The sequence below is a fragment of the Mus caroli genome, chromosome 16 (assembly GCF_900094665.2).
Source record: "Mus caroli chromosome 16, CAROLI_EIJ_v1.1, whole genome shotgun sequence".
Lineage (NCBI taxonomy): Eukaryota > Metazoa > Chordata > Mammalia > Rodentia > Muridae > Mus > Mus caroli.
Genome location: NC_034585.1, coordinates 30,643,814 through 30,667,980, shown reverse-complemented (window position 1 = coordinate 30,667,980; position 24,167 = coordinate 30,643,814). Strand labels below are relative to the sequence as shown.

Below are 24,167 nucleotides of genomic sequence, written 5' to 3'. Positions count from 1 at the left end.
AGGGAAGAAAACAAGGAAGAGGGGAAGGGAAATTTGTCAGAGGAGAAGGACACAAGGACTACGTCTGGATAGAGAGAAGACAGATGTGGCCCATAGGAAAATGGCCGTTTATAAAGATAAAGGGGGAAACCCTGTGTTAGGATGACGTGTTTAATTTTAATTGGGCATGCTAATTAGGTGAGACGAAGGGGGCTTCTGATTGCTGGACTTCAATACTTTGATAGCTGGACCTTGGTGGTCAGCCTCAGGAGAAGGAAGTGGCCAAAGAAGAAAATGGACCTTGGTGGCTAGCTCTAGGAACGTAATCTAGTGGTTTTAAGAAAAGGGATAGGGAAGAGGAGCAAGGCCTGCCAGAGCTATGTCTGCTGTGCTCAGGCTTGGCTAGAGTCCCTTTACTAAGTAGCATATAGAAACCAAAGATTTATGTTGCACAGAATTGTGTTTAAAATCCACAAGATATTCCAGTCGCATTGATATTACAGTTTGCTTAACCACTTTCCAAATGTTGAACATTTCTTTCTAATTTGTCATCAATACAAGCAATGTCACCATAACAATGGAGAACACAGTTTTTGGTTTGCTGTTTGGGCTGGGTCGTTTTCCTGATACACAATTCCCCAAACAGATTTTCTAAATCAGGACAATTACACAATTTTCTAATTCTGGTTAAATCTTCAAAGGTTGCTCTTCATGATCAGAGAACCAGAGGGACTTTCAGCTATGGTGAGGGGAAGAGACCATGAGTCTTCCTCCCCAAAGTAAGTGTAAAATTCTGTGTGTGTGTGTGTGTGTGTGTGTGTGTGTGTGGTGTGTGTGTGTGTGTGTGTGTGTGTGGTGTGTGTGTGTGTGTGTGTGTGTGCGTGTGCGTGTGCGTGTGTGTGTGTGTGCGTGTGTGTGCGCGTGTGTGTGCGTGTGTGTGTGCGTGTGTGTGTGCATGCATGTTTGTTTTAAAAACAACTACCTTGGGACTTCAGAAACATACCAAATAGGGAAATTAACTGAAAAGCATTTATTTTTCAAAAGCTGCTGGAGTGTAGGGCCCAGAAGTATAACAGGAATGTAGTCACATATTCTCAGGAGACCAAAGCAGGAGGATTGTAAGATCAAAGGCAGCATGAGCAATTTAGTGAGACCCTGACTCAAAATAAAAGGTAAAAGCAGGGCTGGAGAGATGGCTCAGCAGTTAAGAGCACATGGTAGCTCACAATCTGTAATGGGATCCGATGCCCTCTTCTGGTGTGTCTGAAGAGAGCAACAGTGTGCTCATATACATAAAAGAAAGGAAAAACAATTCTGAGGCTGTTGTTCAGTGGCAGAGTGCTCGCCTGGGATACACAGGGCCCTGAGTTCAATCCCAAGTTCCAAAGAAAGTAAAAAACCAAACAGAAAACTCCCAGGTATGATCAAGATGTAGTGTATGCACATATGAAATTATCAAAGAATAAATTTAAAACATTTAAAAACAAACAGAAACAATTGCTGGGCCTTCCTGCTAGCTGCAAGCTTGCAGAGGGGACAAAGCAACTTGGATCAGGGAGAAAAGCTAACTTTGCAAGCTAAATATGGTGAGCAGAGTAGAAATAAATAGGGTGATCCATCACTTCTTCACTTCGCCAATGGGAGGATGTAGCCTTGGCTATCTTCTGGTGGTGGGGCAGGCTTCAAAAGGCAAAAATTAAGACTAAGATATAAAGCCAACTAAAGATATCAGCCACACACACTGCAGGGGAGACTCATCCCACAGTTCAACTCCACAGTTTTACTTAGACAAACATGAACTTATAAGATACATATAGCATACAAAAACTTATAAGAGTTTATCAGAACCGAGAACTGCTATAAAATATCATATACATTGCCTGGTTTTCAACTCAAGATTATAAGACATGCAAAGAAACAGAAAACTATAACCCATTCTTACAGAAAACAATAATCAAGTGAAGGAAACTAGGAGTGAGCCTACATGTTAGATTTAACACAGACTTCAGAGCACTCCTTCTAAACACATGCAGAGCAATACGGAAAGTAGAGTGTCAGTGGCTTAGGGACCATGATAGCAATGGCCTTAAAAATAAGAGCCATCAATAGGGAAGTATAAGCCATACTGGAGGAGAGAGTGAGACTTCCAGCTAAGAAGATAGTGATGGGATGAAAGATTGCTAGATGGGCTTACCAGCAAACTGAAAAGAATGGAAAACCCTCAACCTCAAAGACAGATGAGCAGAACTAATATAAAGAAAGAAGTCCCAGTGATCTATGGGACGATGACTGGGACCAAAGGCCTGGGGCAGGGCTTCTAAGGAGAAACACAGCACTGAAGACAACACTTGAAATAATGGCCAACATGTTCTTGGATTTGATGAAGAACTTAAACCACAAGGTCCAAGAAGATGGGTGGTGGTGGCACCTGGGAGGCAGAGGCAGGAAGATATGAGTTTGAGGTCAGCCTGATCTACAGAGTGAGTTCCAGAATAGCTAAGGCTATACAGAGACCCTGTCATTAAAATCCACAGGCAAAAAAGAAAAAAGAAAAAAGAAAAAAAGCCAAGAATGGATTATCTGATATTACTTACAGTAAATTGTATCTGATCATCAGACCTGTACCTTTTGTTTAAACTATTAATGACTTAATAAACATGATTTTGTTTGTTTAAGACCGTATCTGTGTAGTTCAGGCTAGTCTGAAACTCACTTTGTAGCCCAGGCTGGCTTCAAACTCCTAGAAATCTTCCTGCCTCAGCCTCCCGCTTGCTGGGGTTACAGGTATGGGCTACCACACACAGCTGTAATGACATCTAAAAGGTGGTTTAGGTTGTGTTCATTTAATTAGTACCAGAGTCTAGGTCACAACAGGCACCCTCAGAAAGTAGCATACACTTTTACATTGTCCATTTTAATTTATTTTCTATGTGCATGTGTGCATGCATTTATGTGCACCGCAAGCATGCAAGTGCCTGAAGACGCACTGGATCCCCTAGAACAGGAGTTGCACATGGTTGTGAGCTGCCATGTGGGCGCTGGGAACCCAGGTCCTCTGTCAGAGCAGTGAGTGCCCTTAATCACTGAGCCATCTCTCTGGTACTTTGCATTGTGCTTTTAAAGTCAGACAAACCTGTGCTGAAAATCTGACTGTCTGACTTCCTAAATGTTGGCATTTCTGTGTGGACTGCACCCCACAGTTACCTGGCAACAGCCAGGTATGCTCCTCCCCACAGTTACCTGGCAACAGCCAGGTATGCTCCTCCCCACAGTTACCTGGCAACAGCNAGTTACCTGGCAACAGCCAGGTATGCTCCTCCCCACAGTTACCTGGCAACAGCCAGGTATGCTCCTCCCCACAGTTACCTGGCAACAGCCAGGTAGGCCTGGCCCACTCTAAAAGGGGCTGCTTGCCCCCTTCTCCCTCTCTTACTCTGATACTCTTGCCTCTTGCTCCCCCATCCCCATTCCCTTCCCCACCTCTCTCCACGTGGTTATGGCCAGCCCTACTTCTCTACTCTCTCCCTCTGCCTCTACTACTCTCTTAACTCCCCACCTCCATGCCCTGAATAAACTCTATTCTATACTATACCATTGTGTGGCTGGTCCCTCAGGGGGAAGGGATGCCTCGGCATGGGCCCGCCAAAGCACCCCCTCCCCCCCACACCTCACCACACATCCAGATAGGACATATTCTTATATTTCTTAATCTTTTTATGATCATAACACTGAAGTGTCCACCTTCTCCAAGCTCCGGCTTTAGCATCCATAAAAGGCTAATAACGAGTACCTGTCTCAGGGCTTAGGGATGGAATGATTCCTATTAAAGACTTAACCCCTGTGAAGTCTCATAGGATACTCAACAGGATTGCTAATTTTAGGCCCTGGCAATACATACTTCAGAATAAAACTCCGCTGAATGAACATGAATGAATCTGGGCACTGGGTTTTTCCAGTGTAAACTGTGTATTCATGTCTCCCGACCTCTCAGAAGAATCTGGAGTCTGACCTTCCTGTTTTTAAGTCACGTGCTTTAGAAGGTGCGCTTTTATCAGTTGTGTTTGGCAGGGTAATTGTTCCCTTCTGTGATGCTGTATTGTATAAATGTTTTTTTTTTTTCATTTCTAGTTAATCAGCTCCTTTTTTGCTTTGATGATGATAGTCAGAAATATCTCTCTTGCCCAGCTGGTATAAATAAAGATTCCATGTGGATGTAAGGTATAAAATACAGCCCAAGTTATTTTTGACCCATGCTGTCAAGAATATTTGCTTCTGATTCATACCATTTGACAGCATTTGACTTATTAAAGATTACACTTGTTTAACAGTTTAACTCTTCTTGCCTATTTTACTGATCAGCATTTCAAATTTTGAGGCAACATTTGTTCAACTGCTCACCCATTTAACTAAACCTTACCAAATGCCTGCTGCATCCCCCAGATGAGGAGGGAACATTGTGATGGATATGGAGGTGAAAAGGACCAGTGTGTGACCCAGAGAAACATCAAGGCTATAGCAGAGGAAGAAAATGGATGCTTATTTTCCTTAAGACAAGCAGATGAATGGGCTTGAACCTGACTGTGTAAGCAAACCTGATATAAAAGTCTGCCACCCTGATAAGAGCTTAGGCGCCTCCCAAGAATCAAATGTTTTGGTTGCGTACTGGAAGAATTCAATAGTTCCTCAAAAACACTGAATGTCTTTTAAAAGCCAGATGGATTTGAAACGTCAGAGTTCTCCAAATAGAGAGAGGAGGAGGAGGAGGCGAGGCAGTCTGAGGGGACAGCACAGGGTATAGAGAGGAAAGTGATGGATTCGGGGCACTAGCTTGGGCTTAGCTGCAATGCTCCAAGCTCAGGGGCTCAGGAGTATGTGGGCCAGAGCAGGGCTGAAGAGCTGAGCATGTGGCACAGCTCTGCACTTCTGACAGGGATGGGAGCCCACAGAGGCTACTAAGCAAGAGAGAAAGGTCCTTCTATGAGCAGAGCAAAGAGGAGGATGGGGAAGACAGGAGTAGGACACTAGCTTGGAGACTTGGCAAAAGTCTAACAGTGAGAAGAGGAGTAGCTGAGCCAAGGTAAAGGTAGCAAGGAGAGAGACACAGGGAACAGCCAACCAAAGCCCTGGCATTGCTAAGACTGGACAACTGGATTGTGTCCACTTCATTCATTAAAATTCACAGACTGGCCCAGTGAGATGGCTCAGCGGGTAAGGGCACTTTCTACCAACCTGATGACCTAATTTCAATCCCCAGGACCCTCGAGGACCAGTTCTTGCAGGCTGTCTGTCCTTTGGCATCAGCAAGTATACCGTACATACATGTATGCATTCATGTAAAATACATGTTAAATGAATACATACATGATGAATGAATACATGTAAAAGAGATGAATGTAATAGATGAATGTACAAAAGAATTAACTTGCAAACTTACCATGTGTCTGTCATGTCACCACACAAGACAAAAAGGCATGGAAACCAGTGTAACCCAGAAACAGAGAATAGAGATTAGAGATGAAAATAAGCCTAAGAAGAAGTAACAGTGAAGGCAGCCTATGGGGAGCAGAAAAGGTGAACTCTGGGCCCCACAGATGGAGCTGATGGGAGCCAGTCATTCTACCTGGAGGACCTCAGCAGAACTCAGGCTAGGAGTGGCACCATGTCCCATAGGCTGACCAGGACCAGGGGGCTGGTGACATGTTTGTCTCTGTATGATCTGTATGCTAAGACCCTCTTTCCTGCCCAGCAAGCTAAGAATGAACTTCTTGTTTGCAATCCCCTGTCCACGATATTCTTCTTCTGAGCAAACCTATCCAGGGTGTCTGGGCTTGGCACAGAGGAGCAGCAGAGAGGGTCTGTGCCCCACACAGTAAGACTTGCCAACTCCTTTGTTTCACCCAATTTCCAGAATATGAGCTGCCATCTGTGCCTCCCCTCCCTCACATGTTAGAACCAAAAGGAGTAAAAAGAGGCCCAGGGAAAGCCTTCAGCTGTTCACATTTGGGCCAGCAAAGAGGTCAGCTTATTCTCAGCCATTCTGCAGTATGGTGCCCAAAACAATGAGTCTTGTTGTATTCAGGTCTTCTAGATGGCTCTAAGTCTAGTCATCTGTCCATTGTCATCCACTGATAATTTGTTTCAGGATCTCAATGGATACCAAAATTCGCATCTTGCACATGAAGTGCAATATTTCATAGAACTTACATATTCTTTTACATGGTAAATCATGTTTACATTACTTATGGTGCTTAAAAATGTAATACTATGTAACTAGTTATTAAACTGTACCATTAGTGATTAAGATTTTTTAAAAAAGAAGAAGAATGTTTGATTTCACTATAGATGAAATCATCGTTATATATAGGACTAAATAACAAGACAGGACAGTGGCAATTTCACTTTTTATTTCCCCAAATACTTTTCATCTGAATTTGATTAAATGTCCAGATGCAGATCCCAGGTATAAAAGGCTAAGTGTATGCTAGTTCTAACTATGAAAAGATAAGCAGCTGCTTTAATAAAAGCCTGTGCAGTGCACCTGAAAGCTCTGGAACAAAACAAATAAACAACAACCAAAAGAAGTAGACAGCAAGAAATAATCAACTTAGGGCTGAAATCAATAAAATAGAAACAGATGAACAAACAAAAAAAGAATTGATGAGACAAAGTTGGCTCTTTGAGAAAAGTCAGTAAGACTGACCAACCCTTATCCAAATTAACAAAATTATAAATGAAAAGGGGAACATAGCAACAGACATTGAAGAAAATCATAGAGCCATAAGGATATGCTTTTAAAAACTTGTATCCTACCAAACTATAAACTCTAAAAGAAATTGATAATCTTCTCAATATGTATGACTCACAAAAGTTAAATCAGGAACACTTAAGCAATTTAAATAAATACGTAACCCTAATTACAGAGAAGCAGTCATTAAAAGTATCACAACAACAACAAAACCAAAACAGTGCCAGATAGCTTTAGCAGTGAATTCTATCAGACTTTTAAGGAAGAGTGAATGCAAACGCCAATACTTCTCAAACTAGTCCACAAAATAGAAACAGAAGGAAAATTACCCAATTCATTTTATGAGCTCTACAGTTCCCTTGATAACCAAACCACATAAAGACCCAACAAAGGAAGAGAATTATAGACCAATTTCCCTTATGAACATAGATGCAAAAAATTTTCAATAAAATACTTGCATACTGAACACAAAACACATAAAAACTCATCTGTCGTGATTAAGAAGGCTTTATCCCAGAAATGGAGAGATGGTTCAACATAGAGAAATCAATAAATGTAATCTACCATATAAACAGATTGAAAGACAAAAACCACATTATCATCTCACTAAATACAGAAAAGGCCTTTGACAAAATGCAACACCCCTTCATGATAAAAATCCTAGAGAGTAAGGGGTACATAGGACATAATAAGTAATAATTACCTCGGCATAATAAAGGCAATTTCCAGTAAGCCTATAGCCAACATCAAATTAAATGGAGAGAAAAATCAAAGCATTTCCACAAAAATCAGGAACAAAACAAGGTTGTCCACTCTCTCCATACCTATTCAATCAATGCTTGAAGTCTTAGCTAGAGCAATAAAACAACTGAAGGATATCAAGGGTATTCAAAGTGGAAAGAAGGAAGTCAAGTATGCTTGCTGATAAGATGATAAGATAGCATACACAAGTAATCCTAAAATATTCCATCAGAAACGTCTACAACTAATTAACACATTCAAAAAGTAGCAGGATACAAAATTAACACACAAAAATTAGTAGCCTTCTTATACACAAATGATAAACAGAGAAAAAATGAGGAAAATAATACATTTTTCAATAGCCTCATATAGAGAGATAGAGCTTGGGCAATTCTAAGCAAGCAAGTGAAAAACATGTACGATAACAACTTTAAGACACTGGAAAAAGAAACTGAAGAAAATATCAGAAGATGAAAGATCTCCCATGCTCAGTTCTATGGCAGGATTAATATAGTAACAGGCCATTCTACCAAAAGCAATCTACAGGTTCAAAGCCATTCCATTCAAAAGGACAGCACAATTCTTCATAGAAATTGAAAGGAGAATCTTCAGCTTCATATAAACACACACACACACACACACACACACACACACACGATAGCTAAAACAATCCTGAGTAATCAAAGAACTGCTGGAGGTATCACCATCCCCAATCTCAAATTGTACTACAGAGCTATTATAATAAAGAGCAGCACAGTATTGGCACAGAACAAACATGCTGATCAAAGGAATCAAATTAAAGACCCTATAGACATGTGATTTTTGACAAAGCCAAAAATACACAGCAAAAAAAAGACAGAATCTTCAACAAATGGTGCTGGTCAAACTGGATGCCTGCATGTAGAAGACTACAGATAGATTTATATTTATCACCTTGCACAAAACTCAACTCCAAATGAATCAAAAACCTCAACATAAGACCTTATGCATTTCTGAATCTGGCAGAAGAGAAAGTGGGGAATAGTCTAAACTCATTGACACAGGAGAAGATATTTTGAATGAGACACCAATAGTACAGGTAGTAAGACTAACAATTAATAAATAGGACCTCATAAAACTGAAAAGCTTCTATATGGCAAAGGACACCATTATTCATAGTAGTGGGCTATGAAATGGCAAAAGATCTTTACCAATTATACATCTAATAGGTTAATATCTAAAATATATAAAGAACTAAATATATACATCAAGAAAACAACCCAATTAAAAATGGAGTATAGAACTAAATAGAGAATTCTCAATGTTGAAAAACAAATGTTTGAGAAACACTTAAAGAAATGTTTAACATTCTTAGTCATCAGAGAGATGCACATCAAAACTACTTTGAGATTCCATCTTACCAGTAAGAAAGGCCGAGGTCACCAGTAAGACAAATGACAGGTCTTGCTGTAGAGTATGTGGGTAAGGCAAAGACTCATCCATTGCTGATGGGAGTACAAAATTGCATAGCCACTATCAGGAAGGTGGGAATAGATCTACCTCAAGATCCAGCTATTCTACTCTTGGACATACACCCCAAAGACTCTATTCTACTACAGAGACACTTGCTCATCCATGTTCACTGCTGCCCTATTCATAATAGCCAGAGACTGGAAACAACCCAGATGTCCGTCAAAAGGTGAATGGTTAATGAGAATGTGATACAGTTGCACAATGGGATATTATTCAGCTGTTAAAAGATGAACTTCGCAGGTACATTGATGAAGCCAGAAAAAAAAAAAAAAAAAACATCCATAGTAAGGTAACCCAGACCCCAAAAGACAAACATTGTACACACTCTCTTCTATATTAGCTTTTAAGTCTTTGATGGGCATGCTACTATCCATATAACAGCAGAGGTAAAGTATAGAGTAAGGGACTAGGCAGGGTGCAAGGAACCCCTAATGTAGGGGAAATAAAATACATAGTTATGGAGAGACAGTGAGGGACAGAGACACTGGGAAGGGAGAATTAAATGGAGAGGGAGTCAAGAAAGAGATAAAGGAGGAAATACAGGGAGGGACACTAACTCTAAGGGCCCTTTGAGGAGTCATATGGAAACCTATTAAGGTAGAAACTTTTAAAAATACATACATATACAAAAGAAATCTATATATAACCACCAATTAACAAGAGAGACAAAGACCCAACTAGACCCCTCTTACCACCAAGTGAAATCTCCAGCAGCAGGGATGGGTTACACTTAGTTAAGTTGTTGGCCAAAGGGGCCTCATGGGAATTCCCAAACAACTCAGGCTATTGTAAAAGCTATTGGTTATTCTACACAAACGGATAGCAAGGCTTTACTGCTGAAGACCACACCTATATAACTCATCGAGCATGAATAAGTTCAGCTTGTGGAACATGTTTCCATCAAGTTGTCAATTGCAAAGGAAAAATAACTTTTCTCCAATAGAACCTCACTGGGTATACACCCCAGACTTAAGGGAGGCCTCATGACCTCCAGTGAATGGCCAACACAAAACGAACTCAGTGGTAGTTTCAGAGATATTTTGTCTCATGATGCTTTGTCTGGGCACTTGTATCTTACTTGTTTTTTGCTTACCTATTATGGTTTCAGTTTTTCTGTGATTGTATGTTTGCAGATGTGTGAATGTGTGAGTGTATGTGCAGGTATATATATATGTGTGTGTGTGTATGTATGTGTAGTTGTGTATGCATGTGTGGCTCTGTGTGTTTGTGTGTGTACACATCTGGTGCTTTTTCTTTGCTCCCCTCTCCCATTTGTTTGCTTTGTTTTCTTCTAGACTTTTGGGGAGTGGGGCATATGTCTTCTAGAGAGAGAGAATGTGGGGAGGGGGTGATCTGGGAGGAGACAAGGGAGGAATAACTGATCAGAATATATGAAAAATAATTAAAATTGTTTTGCAATAAAAGAGAGAAGGATGGAAGGAGGAAAAGAATGAGGAAAGAGGGAAAGAGAAGGAGAATGAAGAAGGAGAGGGACTGAGAGAGGAGGAAGAGGGAGGGAGAGAGGGAGGAGAGAGAAAGAGGGAGGAGGGAGAGAGAGAGGAGGGAGACAGAGGGAGGAGGAAGTATTGGGGGGCACCAAAGCAGGGAAAGAATCTAGAGAAAACACAGAATAGAAAGATTTTACAGGGAGGGAGTAATAATATATGTCGAGGACAGAAGGACACCATATCCATAAAATGAAAATAAAAATGATGCTATTCAATGAAAGAAAGTAAATGAAGATCTAGACAAATCAAGTTACAACCAAAGCGCTTGGAGACTAAGACTGTGCAGTATGCACAGACAGATGGTTTGCAACTTACTGTAGCCTTCCAGATGAAGAGCACAAGGGGTCATTTTATAACACACCAGGTAAAAGGTTGTCTGTATGATAATCAGTCACACACCTAAATGTCAACCATGGAAAGAAAGAAAGGCATTGTGGGCTTTCCAGGCAGGCTGTGTGACTCTGCTGGGAAGCTCGTCTTTTGTGTTTCTTCCTTTCCTTTCTCTTCTGCCTGGATAGGATGTGGTGGCAGGGCTCCAGCTGCCAGACCATGGGTCAAGGACGATATACTCAGTGTGTGGGTGGTAAAGGAAAAAGGAGTCCGAGTCACTCAGGACCGTGCTGTGGCCACCTTGCTCCGCCCACCTGCTTTGGTCGGAAGCAGTTTAAATCATTACTGTCTTGAGATCTTGTTATTGCTAATCAAGCTTCATTATGGCCGACACAGCAGGTAACTGAAAAAAAAATCACTAGAAATACTGGGAAATAATTCTGTGATGCGTTCCAGAAAGGAGAACAAGATGATAAGAAAACAGAGGATCCTTTAACAAGGTTAGACTGGGGGTGGGGGTGGGATGGGGAGAGGGGAGGGGAGCATAGCAGCAGGGCTGGGCTGGGCCAGGCTGCAGAAAATTATTAAGGATATCAGGGAATGGGTACGAATTTGGTGAGCAAACATAACCAGTGACAACAGCAGCCGTTGTGTTAGGCTCAGGAAGACTTGGCCAGGCTGTCTGTGTCTGTGTGTGTAGTGCCCGGGAAGAGACAGCTGGCACTTCTTATGTAGTTTTAAGCCTGTTCTAGGGGTAACTAAATGCAAAGGAAAGCTGAGAAGTGAACTAAAGTAATATACATAATATACTTGAAAACACTGTGGAATAAAGACAAAATATACACAATATCAACATGATGGATGATGGAGACAGAAGGAACTCTCCAAAGATATAGAAAGGTCTTGCTGGGGATTTTGGTGTATGACTGTAATCCCAGGACTAGTGAGTCTAAGTAACCCATAATAATTCTAAAAACAGTCTGGGCTATATAATGAGACCCTGAGATCCCCAAACACAACAAACAGAAACCGAGAAGATAGAACGGTTTTGCCTGTAGGGAACCAGAGGCGTTGGGAAATCAGTGGTGGTACATAACAGAGGCTTGTTTTAAACAAGGATTGCAGCGCTCTATACCTGAAGTCATGAGCACCCCTGCACAGCCCTATCCTGTCCCCAGGCTAAAGAACATGAGAATTTCCTAAATAAAAAGATGAATGAAGCGGCTGCAGGAAGGAAATGTCCTACAACTTCGGAGATGACAAACCCGGATCAGTCATTGTCCTTGTTAGCTCTATTGCTATGATAAACGCAAGCCCCAAAGTCAACTTGGGGAGGAAAGGGTTCACTCATCTTACAGCTTACTGTTTCTCACAAAGGGAAATCTCAGGGCAGGAGCTCAAGACAGGAGCCTGGAGGCTGGAACTGAAGCAGAGGCAACGGAGGGATGCTCATAATTGGCTTGCTCACCATGATTTGTTCAGCCTGTTTTCTTATAGCACCCAGGACCAGCTGCCCAGGGGAGGCACTGACCAGAGTGAGATGGGCTTGTTTATAGGACAATCTGCTGGGGCATTTTCTCCATTGAGGTTTCCCATTCTCAGATGTGGGAAGCCATTCTGGACTCCCTGGCCAGCCAGACAGAAATCTGTGCCAGGCAGTAAACAAGCCCATATTTGGTGGATGGCTCGCCCTTAATCCCTGATTGGCTGAGCAAGCCTGCCTGGTGAGGTGATGTGACCTGTGGTGATTGGTTGAGGCATGGTTGTGGCTTGAGTGGATATGCTTGTACCCCGAGGCGCGGGGGATTTGAAGAGAGAAGCTGCCTGAGTAAACTGCTTTAAGAAGAACCAGTGGTTGTGTTTTCCTTGCTGGTCGAGTTGGACACAACACTCAGAGACTTAGCTTGTGTCAACAAAAACCTGTTTGTTTGTGACAGGGTTTTTCTATGTAGCCCTGGCTGTCCTATAACTCAGTGTATAGATGAGGCTGTTACTCAGAGATCTGTGGCCTCTGCTTCCTGAGTGTGGGATTAAAGTCACCTGATGCAAATGAACAAAATCCTAACCTGCACAGTCATCATTCCAACACTAAGGACACAGGCTCAGCAGGGTATATTCCCCAACAGTGAAAAGTGAACTCACTGAAGGAGAATGGGAACTATTGCTTAATGGATATAATTTCAGTTTTATCAGAAGGAAAGTTAGGAGATGATAATGGTAATTGCTGTCTAACTTAAACATAAACATATTTAATAACACTAATCTGCATACTAGAAATGGCTCGGATATATTGAGTGCATTTGAACTACAGTTTTGTTTTGGGAATTCTGAGAATAGCTGGAAAGGATAGAGAGTGAGGTTGGGACTCTGCAGCCAGGCTAACACTCAAGGACTATGCTACAACAACTTATGGGAATACACCTTCCAGCACTCTTCTAGAGAGTTCCCTGGTGTCCTCATTTCTTAAATTTCCACTTCCCAGTTCTAAGTCTAAGGAGGGTTTGTCTGGTTTTCATGGCCTGAACTCTGGCTGCAGGAGATGCCATAACACTGAATATAATTGATATCCATAGTTTGATTGTACAAGGCTTCCTCTGCCTACCCCCAAGATTCATAATATTGGAAATTCCCCAACGCAGAAAGGACATTCCGTGATGGACAGGCAAAAACGTCAAGGGACAAAAGTTCACTATACTATCATGGCCAAGAAATTTCTTGTTCCCTAGATGTGATAAGAGATATGTGGTAAAGAGATCATCTGTAATCTGCCAGGCATGATGGCACACATTTATCCTAAGCAGCTATGAAGTAGATGCAAGGGACTTTTGTGAGTCTGAGGCCAGCCTGGTCTACAAGTACTAGGCTAGCCAGGGTTACATAGTAAGACTCTTTTTTCTCATAAAACAAAACACAAACAAAAAAGCAATACAGATATTATTTAATCACCGAAAGCCTAACAGTAGAAACAACAATTTGGCTGAGTTTTTTGGGTTTTTTTGTTCTGGGGGTGGAATTGGAGGTAGTGAAGGGTAAAGGGAGGGAGGATAGTATGGAAGTATGGGGACCACTGTTTCTGACATTTTTAATGCCATTTGGAGTCTTAAAATATACACTTAAAATTTTGATAAAAATAAAATAATGCAGCTGGGCAATGGTGGCTCATGCCTTTAATCCCAGCACTGGAGAGACTGAGGCAGGCCAATCTTTGTGAGTTCAAGGCCAGCCTGGACTACAGAGTGGGTTACAGGACAGCCAGAGCTGTTACACAGAAAAACCTTGTCTCAAAAACCAAAATAATAATAATAATAATAACAACAATGCTTTACATTTTAATAATACTCCTACCACTAAAAGTGTCCTACCCAGTTAGAAGTGAAGAAGAGAAACCTAGTTGGGAGGAGAACACAAAATGATTGGTTTTAGACATCTCTTTCTATGACCTCCGCCTCATCCTCTGCCCCTGACTACTGTACAGATCCTAAGAGATGAGGTGATACAAAGTGCCTAGACATCAAATGCACACAGTCACCTGGAGGAGATATCAAGTCATGCAAAGAATTGGCTCAAACTTCTCTATGACTCCACTGGAAGTCTTCAGTTGTAAACTGGAAGATGCTGGTATCTATTATATTACATGAGATAAATAGATGTGTGCGAGTCAGTCTCTGTTGCTGTAATAAACACCTGAGAGACCCAACTCAATCAACTACAATCTCAACAGGAAGTGTCCTCCTAAAAAGTCTTATGTGCTGAGGGCTTGGCCCCAGCCTGGGAGAGCTCCTGGGAAGTGACTGGATCAATTCATTGATGAGTCTGTGAATGGACTCTCAGGAAGTGGGACCTGATTGAAGGAAGTCTGTTACTAGGTCTCTGGTTCTTTTATGTTCTCCTCTCTGCCTCCTGAATGCCTCGAGGTAACCCTCTCCCCTGACCCCAACGATGCCTTTCTCCTGTGATGCTGCAGCTTGCCACAGGCTCAAGAACAGTGGCGGTACCTGAGTATGGACAGAAACCTATGAAGTGGTGTGTCCAAATAAATTCCTTCCCCCTTAAGTTGTTTTGCCAGGCACATTGTCAGAGTGATGACAATTTTTAAAGCAAAAAAGGATTATCCTGGCCCCACAGTCTTGGAGATGCCTCCATGATTAGTTGACTCCACTGATCTGCACCTGACAGTAGGGTAGCACATCATGGTGGGAACGCGTCATAGAATAAAACTTGCTTATATCATAGGCCAGAGAGCAAAGGAGAGCAGAGAGAGCACCAGCAGCCCCAAACCCCTTAACAAGCATGCTTGCAATGACCTAAAGATCTCCCATTAGGTTCCTCCTCTGAGATGTTCAACTACCTCCCAAGAGTACCATTCTGGGGCCATACATTTAATATGGGTCATTGGGTAACAATCCAGATCCAGATTATAGCAAGATAAAAATCACCTAGGATATGCCAGGTCCTCAAAGATGATGTTTCCTATTTCAGGATTTCTCATGTTCTATAATGACTCTCTTTGTGACTTTGAGCTTGTAGATTTAAGAAAAGCTAGACATCTTTAACTGCCGACTCTTCATCGCATGGCACCTGGTTTAAAAGAGTTCTCTTCTGCTGACAAACTGAGTGGGCCCTTTAGCAAGCAAGAAGAGGCATCTGTGTCAAAGGCTAACTTAGTCTGATTCACAGTGGTTCCTCTTTGGCTGAACTTTGAGCAAAAGGAAAATGATATTCAGTTACTACCTCTGGCTCCCAGCTCTTATACACAGGAGATAGAGATTTCTGTCTAAAATTAGCTAGTATATATATAACAGGGTAGAATTAGAAATAATTTAACTGGCACCTAAATGTCAACATTTTGAAATAAATATTAAAATCACCAAAAGTTATGAAACCTGGGTTATAATAATCAGGTAGATGGAGCAACTGGTGGGCATTCCAAAGTAGGAGGCCCCAAAATTATTCCAAAACTCTTACCTTCTCTGTTCGCTCTAGGCTGGTTGCGTAGATCAGGAACAAGATGGTCATGTGATTCACTCCTAGAAGTCTGCTGCTTCTGACAGGACTCTTGCTCCCCACAGAAGGCAACAGACAACCTCTCAGAAGTCCTCGTAGGAAAGGACAAAGGAGACCCAGGGTCCAAGAGGAAGCTATCTTGTAGGGTTTGCTTGGCGCCTTTCTTACCCTTGCGCTTCTGATTCTTTGGGTTCTGGTTTCCTTCTCTTGACCCAAGCTGACGACTCTCCAGTCCCTCTATTGGCTGGAGGAACTGATCCATGTCCTTGGTGAACTCCAGCAGGGTGCCCTCAGAGAGGCTTCTGGCAGGGGCGTCAGAGCCGTAGCTGGGAGCCCTGTCCTGGAGCAGGTGCTCGGAGCAGTGCAGAGTATCTGGGCCTTGTCTGGGGACGGGCTCAGGAGACGGGGCGAGGCCACAGTGAGCCATGGAGAGGGCGAAGTAAGAGTAGTCCACCATGATGTAGGTCAGCATGAAATTGATGGTGACAACGGGCGCCAGAACATTCACCTGACCCACCAGGACAAAGGCCATGGTCACCAAGCTGGTCAGGCAGATGGCTGCTACCGGTGTTTTATTTGGTCCTTTCTATGAGAACAACAGCAGCAACAACAAAAATACAGAATTATGAAATTTCAGATAGAAAGATCCCAAATTTTTACAGTTAAACAATAAAAATCAAATGTAACATCTCAGGAACTTCTCCCCACGGAATTGTTCACATGTGAACTTGGAAAAATAATAGCCAACTCATGGGGTCAATGTGAGACCTGAGCTAACATGAGATAGCATAAGCCAAACATGGAGACCCAGTAGCTCCTGAACACCAGAGGCACGGACAATATCACCATTAACATGGGACTTTACGGTACAACTTTGGAAGTCTTAGTGTCTCAGCTCCCCCAAATAGAAAGCCCCCATTGATACCAAAACACTGGCATCCTCCACTTAGCCCAGGTTCACGCACACAGTTACACCCTCCTCTCCTAGAAACTATCACAGCTACTCATGTGGTTCTCAGGCCAAAGCACGGTTCACGTCTCAGTCCTGTGTTCTTCTCCTGAGGAGCTTCATCCGGCCCAGCTGCCCTTCCCCAGGAAGCTTCTCTACCTGGCATTTGCCTCCTTCTTCCTCAGTCCTCCTAGCCCACTCTGCACACCTCAGAGACTGCATCTAAAGTAATATCCTTGCCTCGTCTCCTAGACTATCCCTTTTCTCCACCTAAACTCACTCACTAGACTCCCACCCCCTCTCTCTCCCCAACCACTCCATTCATGACTTTAAACATCAGCTTTTTGTCCGCACCGCCCAGCTTTGAACTTCTAACCTACAGCTCTCTCAGCACTCCTCTGGAATCAACTGGGGCTTCTATGGGTGTGTCAGAACCTATGCTGACCGGAGACCCTCCCCAGAACAATCTTTACAAAGGAGAAAAGTAAGGAGAGAGGAGGAGAGAAAGGGGGAAGAGAAGGATTTTATAATGTTTGGAAATTCGTTTTGGAGTGCATTTATTAAAGTGGTATAGAAGAGTCTAACAATAACATGACTGCGAGTAAAGTAAGTCTGTAAAAACTCACAACTTTAAAAGAAGTTTCCAGGAAGCTGCCAAAAATGCTAGTCTAGGCCAAGACCTTGAGGTGAATGGTTAAAATGGGCCAATGAGAGTCTTTCTCCACCAAGAGAGGGACAATCCACAGACTGGACAAAAGATGTGAAAGACAGACAGTGAATCCTTATGCATAACTGAAAAGGACAGACAAGGCAGGGGAGGTGGCTCAGCAACTGAAGGTGTTTGCCAGCAAGACCAACAGCCTGAGCTGAATCCTCAGGACCCACGTGGTGGGAGGAGAGAACCAAGTCTGAAAGCTGTCCTCTGACCTCCACACATGGTGTAGCTTAAGGCGCGCACACACACACAATATGTAATGTAATAAAAGTCCTTCTCAAAAGGCAGCCCACTCAACCAAATGAGTAAAAGATCTGAACAAGCACCTCATAAAAGACTATTAAACATGTGGGAAGATGGCCAACCTCATCAGCAATTACAGGACACACATTTACCCCATAGTGAGATGCCATCAAATACCCATGAGCACAGCAATCATGTAAAAGTACAGAGGATTAGGATGGCTCACCCATCTCTATAGCAGCATCAGTTAGTACAGATGCCCTGAAAAAGAACAGGGTGCTACTCACTGTGAGAAGCCAGGCACACTGAACAGGTGAGACATTCCGGTAGTGGGAATGTAGCCTGGGGTTATTCTAAGTTTACATCCAGCACAGGCAACAGCCATAAAACCCCCAAATAACAACCTGTGGCTACAGCATGGAGAAGGAGGATTCTCACAAAAATACTGATGAAGGAGGTAGGGAGGATAGCAGAGAAGCACACACACACACACACACACACACACACACACACGATTCCATGTACAGACTGAGTATTCTCAATGTAAAAATTCTGTATCCAAAATGACAGAATTCTAAAAATCTGTATTAGATTTACATGGAAATTGAATTGGGAAATCCCACATCATGAAACTGTGTTTCATGCCTAAAATGTCTAAAAAACGCTGCATACAATTACCTTCAGGCTACGTGTATATAAAACATAAATGAATTGGGTGTAAAGATACTGTACTATAGATATAGGAATATCCCAAAATATAAAACAAACTCCACCATCTGAAAAGCTTCTGGCCCCAGACAATAAAGATAAGAACCATCCAGTCTGTATTAGAAGGTTTCAAACCCAGGCAAGCTGTTCAGAGAAACACCTGAAGGGACCAGTCGCAAGCTGTGGTCCCTGGGACGAACTTGGTTATGCCATGAGCCACAAGTGCCTTTGCCTTTCAAACAGCTTGGGGGAAATCAAAAGAAGAAGGATGTTTTGTTGCACGAAATTCAGATTTGTGTCCTTGGCTGGAGGTTGGATGCTCTCTGCGGCAATTTCTGAGCTTCAACACCAGAGAAAAGTGCTGGGGTGGAAGGCTGGGGGCCTGCAACATTCAAGGTGTGTGCTGCAGGATCTAAGAGGCCTAAGCTGCTCATCATGGAAGCCAGGGGCCATGGAGTGAGAGGGAAGGGCCTCACTGAGGGGGGGGGGGGGTTGGGGGGGGGGTCAGGGTTCCTTGGTGGAGGCTCCAGAATGCTACCTATTTACATTAGTTTTATGAACTTTCCTGTCGTGTTAACTGTACCTCAATAATGTATTTAAGCTTCTAGTGTTCTGCCATTTAAAAAGGAAATAAGCAAATATAATCATATATGAAGACACGTTTAGGGGATGGGAGAAGCTCCCGATGTTAAAAGACACATGACAACCCGGGAGAAATATCTGTAACCCAGATCACAAAGAGTTAATCTTCCTAGCAAAGAGCTTCTAGAAACTGAAAATAATCTTAGTGATAGAAACAAATTACAAACAGCCACAAAACAGGAAGAGACAGTCAGTTTTATTCACAATGAAGCGAACACGAATACTGGTGTCCTGAAAGGCCATTTCTCCCTGTACACTAGCAAAACCGTTCACATAACAATGAGCCACAGATATGTTCCTTGCTAACACTGTCCTTGTCACTCAAGGCGCTGTGCAAATGAGGTTTATGCACAGTTTCTAAATATTTACATGTACTGACCAAGCTAATAACATAAACCTGAGCAAATATGTCTATCCTCCTATCTTGGCAAACATATCAACATGATAATGAGGAAGGCCAGGTGTATGCTTAGAACCCTTTAGTCCTTGGCCGGTCGTTTGTTGGTTTGTTTAATTATTTATAAACATGGTTTCTCTGTGTAGCCCTGGCTGTCCTAGAACTTGCTCTGCAGACCAGCCTGGCCTCAAAATCACAGAGATCTGCCTGCCTCTGCCTCTGAGTGTTGAGATTAAAGGTGTGCACTACCACCTCCTGGCCAGCCTTCCTCATCAACAGATGCCCATGAACATCCCTTTGTGGACCATAATGGGGGAGGGGCACTCACACTCACCTGTGACTCTCACCCATACCTGACTCTATCTAGATGGTGAGGCCTTTGCAGACTGTGGAGGTAGGCTGGGACCACCTGGCTAAGAAATTCTGTAGGACAAGTTCCTGGACACAGTGTAAAGGCATAGGTGCCTGTAGGAATGTTCCTATAGCCCCATCAACATTTTGCATCCAACAGGATGCAAATCCTATCTCATTGGCTAATCATAATTGTCAATTTGGTTGGGTTGAGAGACACCTAGGAGATCAGTACAGTTTACTCTTGAATGTTTGTGAGGGAGTTTAACAGAGATGATCTGATCAAGTAGACTCTGGTCTAATCGCTAATATCATCCACTTGACATGCTCAATTTTCTTTTTTGTCTGAGAGAAAGAGAGAGAGAGAGAGAGAGAGAGAGAGAGAGAGAGAGAGAGAGAGAGAGAGGTGTGCCTGTGGTGTGTGTATATATGTATATGTGTGTTTGTGTGTATGAGTGTGTATGGTGTGTGTATATGTATGAATGTGTGAATGTGTATGTGTGTGTGGTGTATGTATGTCTGGTATGTATCTGTGGTGTGTGAGTGTATATGTGTGTATAAGTGTGTGTATGAGTGTATATATGTGAGTATGTGTGTGAATGTGTGTGTATATGTGAGTTTATGTGTATGACTGTGCATGTATGAGTGTATGTGTCGTATTTGTGTATGAGTGTGTGAGTATGTATGTGGTATGAGTATGTGTATGTGTGTGTATGTGTGTATTTATGTGAGTGTGCATCACCTACTACAACACTGTTTATTGGAAGACACTCATGTATGTATCAGTCAATAGAGAACTGATTAAATAAACTATGTCACATAAACATAACAGAAAAAGAATGAGAAAATCCTCTTTAAAGTAATATAGAAGACAGATTTCTAAACCACATATGAAAATTTAAAAATGCAAGGTATAAGCAATATATTGAGAGAATTGTCTGTTGAATGAACATATGGAAGGGAAAGATTCAATTTGAAAAACAATTGGGGAGCCTGAGGTGATGGCTCAGTCAGTAAAGTCCCCGCACATAATCATGGTGAACCTGAATTCAGATCACCAGAACCCAAGCAATCTGCGCATGGAGATTTGCATCTGAAACCCAACATGGGCTGCTGTAGTGTAGGTGGGACCCCTGCAGTTCATTGGCCAACTAACCTAGCTGTATCAGCGAGTGACCTGGCTTCAAGAAAATAAGGTGGTGTGGCCAGAGAGATGGCTCTGTGGTTAGCACTCCATCCTCTTCTGGAGAACCTGGGTTTGGTTCCTGGCACCCACACAGCAGCTCACAAGCATCTGGAACTCTAGCTCTAGGTGACCTGCTGCTCTCTGGTGGCCTTCACGGACACGGCATGCAAGTAGTGCACAGACATACATACAGACACCACACACACACACACACACACACACATGCACACACTTACTTTTGAAAATAACATACAGATTGGGAAAAACATATAAGGATGCATACACCCATACCCACACCTACACATACAAGGATACATACCCAAAGAGCATGTATGTAATATACTACACACACACACACACACACACACACACATATACACTGGCAAGGCTATATATTCAGTTCCCAACACTGCAAAAGAAACAAAGAAAGCCACACTCTCGTGCTTGTGTGCACACACGCATACAAAACCAACAATAATCATAAAGACTTAGGAAAAACAGTGCCTTAAAGAACAAAATTAAGGTTAGGACAGGTAGGAAGGTTCAACATAGGAGTAGAAATTCCCAGTGGATACCGTTTATGTAAGTTTTAGTTTTGAAATCTGTGATCATTGTATCTCATAAAAAATAAACAATGGGCTAGAGTGATAGCCCTACCATTAAGATGGATGGCTGTTGTCCTGGAGGACACAGGTTCAATTCCCAGCACCCTCTTGGTAGCTCATGACCCCCTTTAGCAATGTATTTGGGGACTCAGATGCCCTCTTCTGGCCTTCAAGTAGTGCATAGACATATGCATACATACAAAACATCCAGACACATAAAATTAATGATAATAATAATAATAATAATAATTTTAAGTGAGGTAGAATAAAGTTATATGGTATATCAACATCCCAATCTCGAAGTATCAACCACTTCTCCTCCCGGCCCATGTCAACTGGAGAGAAGAAACAGAAGGAGCTGGTTGTGGTCAGGTGTGCCTATGTGCTTAGCACACAAATGATGGAGGCAGGAGGATTGCAAATTTCAGGCCAGCTTCTTTCTTTCAAGAAACAAACGAGGGGTTGCTGAGGCGTCTCAGTGGGTAAAGCCACTCGATGCTAAGCCTGATGTCTTGAGTTTGATCCCGAGGATCGGCACAGTGGCTCCTGCAAGTGCTCTGAATATGTTCTGTAGAGCATGGTACAGTGCGGAGGCAGGGGCTATCTCAGCATATCATGCTGAGGCATCTCCCCTCCCCTGCCCCAGGTACCAGTCATACAATGTGTCTAATATAAAACAGAGCTTATCTGGGGCATGAGAAGGGGGGTTGAGAAGGGAGTAGAGGCAGAGAAAGAAAAGGGAGAGAAGGGAGAAGGGGAAGGAGAGAGGGAGAAAGAGGTCAGAGAGAGAGGGAAGAGAGGCCAAACAGTCCCTTTTATAGCAAGCCTGGCCTACCTGGCTACTGTTGCTAGATAACTGTTGGGCAGAGTCTAGAAAGAATGCTAACATGCTACCAGGTCTTCTTGACCATATATCTACATGTTCTCTCTCTCTCTCTCTCTCTCTCTCTCTCTCTCTCTCTCTCTCTCTCTCTCTCTCCTCCCTCCCTCTCCCCCTGACCTCCCCCCTCCCACTCCTTCCCTCTCTCTCATGCTCTCCCCATCTCACCTCACACAAACATATAACTACACAAACCAATAAAACCAGAAACATTTGAACACACAACCAGAGAATTCTCGAAAATTTTGGCAGCTCTGGGCTATCTAGTGAGACCCTGTTTGAAAAATCCAAAGGTGGGTGGAGAGGAAGGAGTTATGGTGATTTACACCCCCCTTGGGATGAGGCTGGAGTTAGAAGGGACTAAAAATACAAAAACAAAGTGTAGCTTACAAGCTACAATACAGAGACATGGGATTCCCTGTGAGTATGTCTACTGTTCTTTAGGAAAGTCTCTTTTGACCATCCCAGCCGTCAGTCAACCCTGCTATTCAGTATCAGTTACAGTTTGGCACATGATACCTCATAGAGGGCCCATAGCCCATAGGGTGGGGCTTCTTCAAACAGCCACTGCCGCTGCCACCACCACCATTACCACATCAACATCACCACATCAACATTACCACCATCACCTCCATCATTATCACCACCACCACCATCAACATCATCATATCAACATCACCACCACCACCATCACCATCACCATCACCACCATCACCATCACCACCACCACCTCCACCACCATCACCACCACCACCATCACCACCACCACCATCACCACCACCACCTCCACCACCACCATCGCTATCAGCACCACAACTACCACCCATGGCTCAGTGAACCCATGGGAAAGGCAGAGCTGCAAGGCTCTATTCTTTTCCTAAACAAGAGACTGTTTCTTTTATGCTAAACTTGGAGGGTCCTGGATTTGTTTTTATTGAAGGAAGGGCCCTGCTTCACGTCTGCTCAGCTCTGGGAAGCAGGTGCCTGTGATACACGAGACACTCTGTCTAAGCAGCTAGCCTAACACACCCAGGGACAGGACTGAAAGGCACAACTTCCGCACCCCACTCTGTCTCTCCCCAGAGACCAGAGACACCAGCCAGAAGCTTATGCTTCGGAGAGACAGAGAGATGCAGACGGAAAAACAGAGAGAAGAGAGATAGCCAACAAAATGAGCCACTCACCCCGTTCGCCAGAAAGGCGAGTGCAGGGATGACTTTGTCCTGGGCGATGCACTGCAGGATCCGGGGTGCGCCGTAGAGTCCCCCCATACAGGAAGCCAGGGATGAGATGTACAGGCCCAACAGGAAGAGGAAACCAACCAGAGACACCTATGAGAGGCAGATGTCCTATCGTTACCACGGGCTGATCCTGAATGTCCTGCAGTGGCCCCTGTGTCTGAGTTACACAGGACAAATTAAAGAGCCACTGCTCAGTGAAGTTAGGCTTCTCAGTGGCAGGGGATCGGTTTCTCAGGGACTGAATGCTGACAGCCTCCTCGAAGCTCTTTCTAATGCTGTACAAAAAAGCACCTTTAGTAGGTCAATCTTCGAATAGGGAAACTTACCTGATCTAAGGGTGTAGTGACTGGTTTTGTGTGTCAACTTGACACAGGTTATCACAGAGAAAGGAGCCTCCCTTGAGGAAATGCCTCCAAGAGATCCAGCTGTAA

General features: G+C 43.2%; 1 protein-coding gene across 2 annotated transcripts in view; it reads right to left on the bottom strand.

The window, feature by feature from the left end:
* Slc12a8 (solute carrier family 12 member 8) overlaps window positions 1-24,167 on the bottom strand; it is a 151,974-nt gene that overhangs the window by 27,724 nt on the left and 100,083 nt on the right. Inside the window, exons 7-8 of one of the 2 annotated variants that reach the window (XM_029470724.1) lie at window positions 23,680-23,826; window positions 15,781-16,405 (exon numbers count right to left, since the gene is read on the bottom strand). In XM_029470724.1, coding sequence (XP_029326584.1) covers window positions 15,781-16,405; window positions 23,680-23,826 — 772 coding nt within the window. The remainder of the gene's footprint in view (window positions 1-15,780; window positions 16,406-23,679; window positions 23,827-24,167) is intronic. The other variant, XM_021185435.1, reaches the window with a different exon arrangement.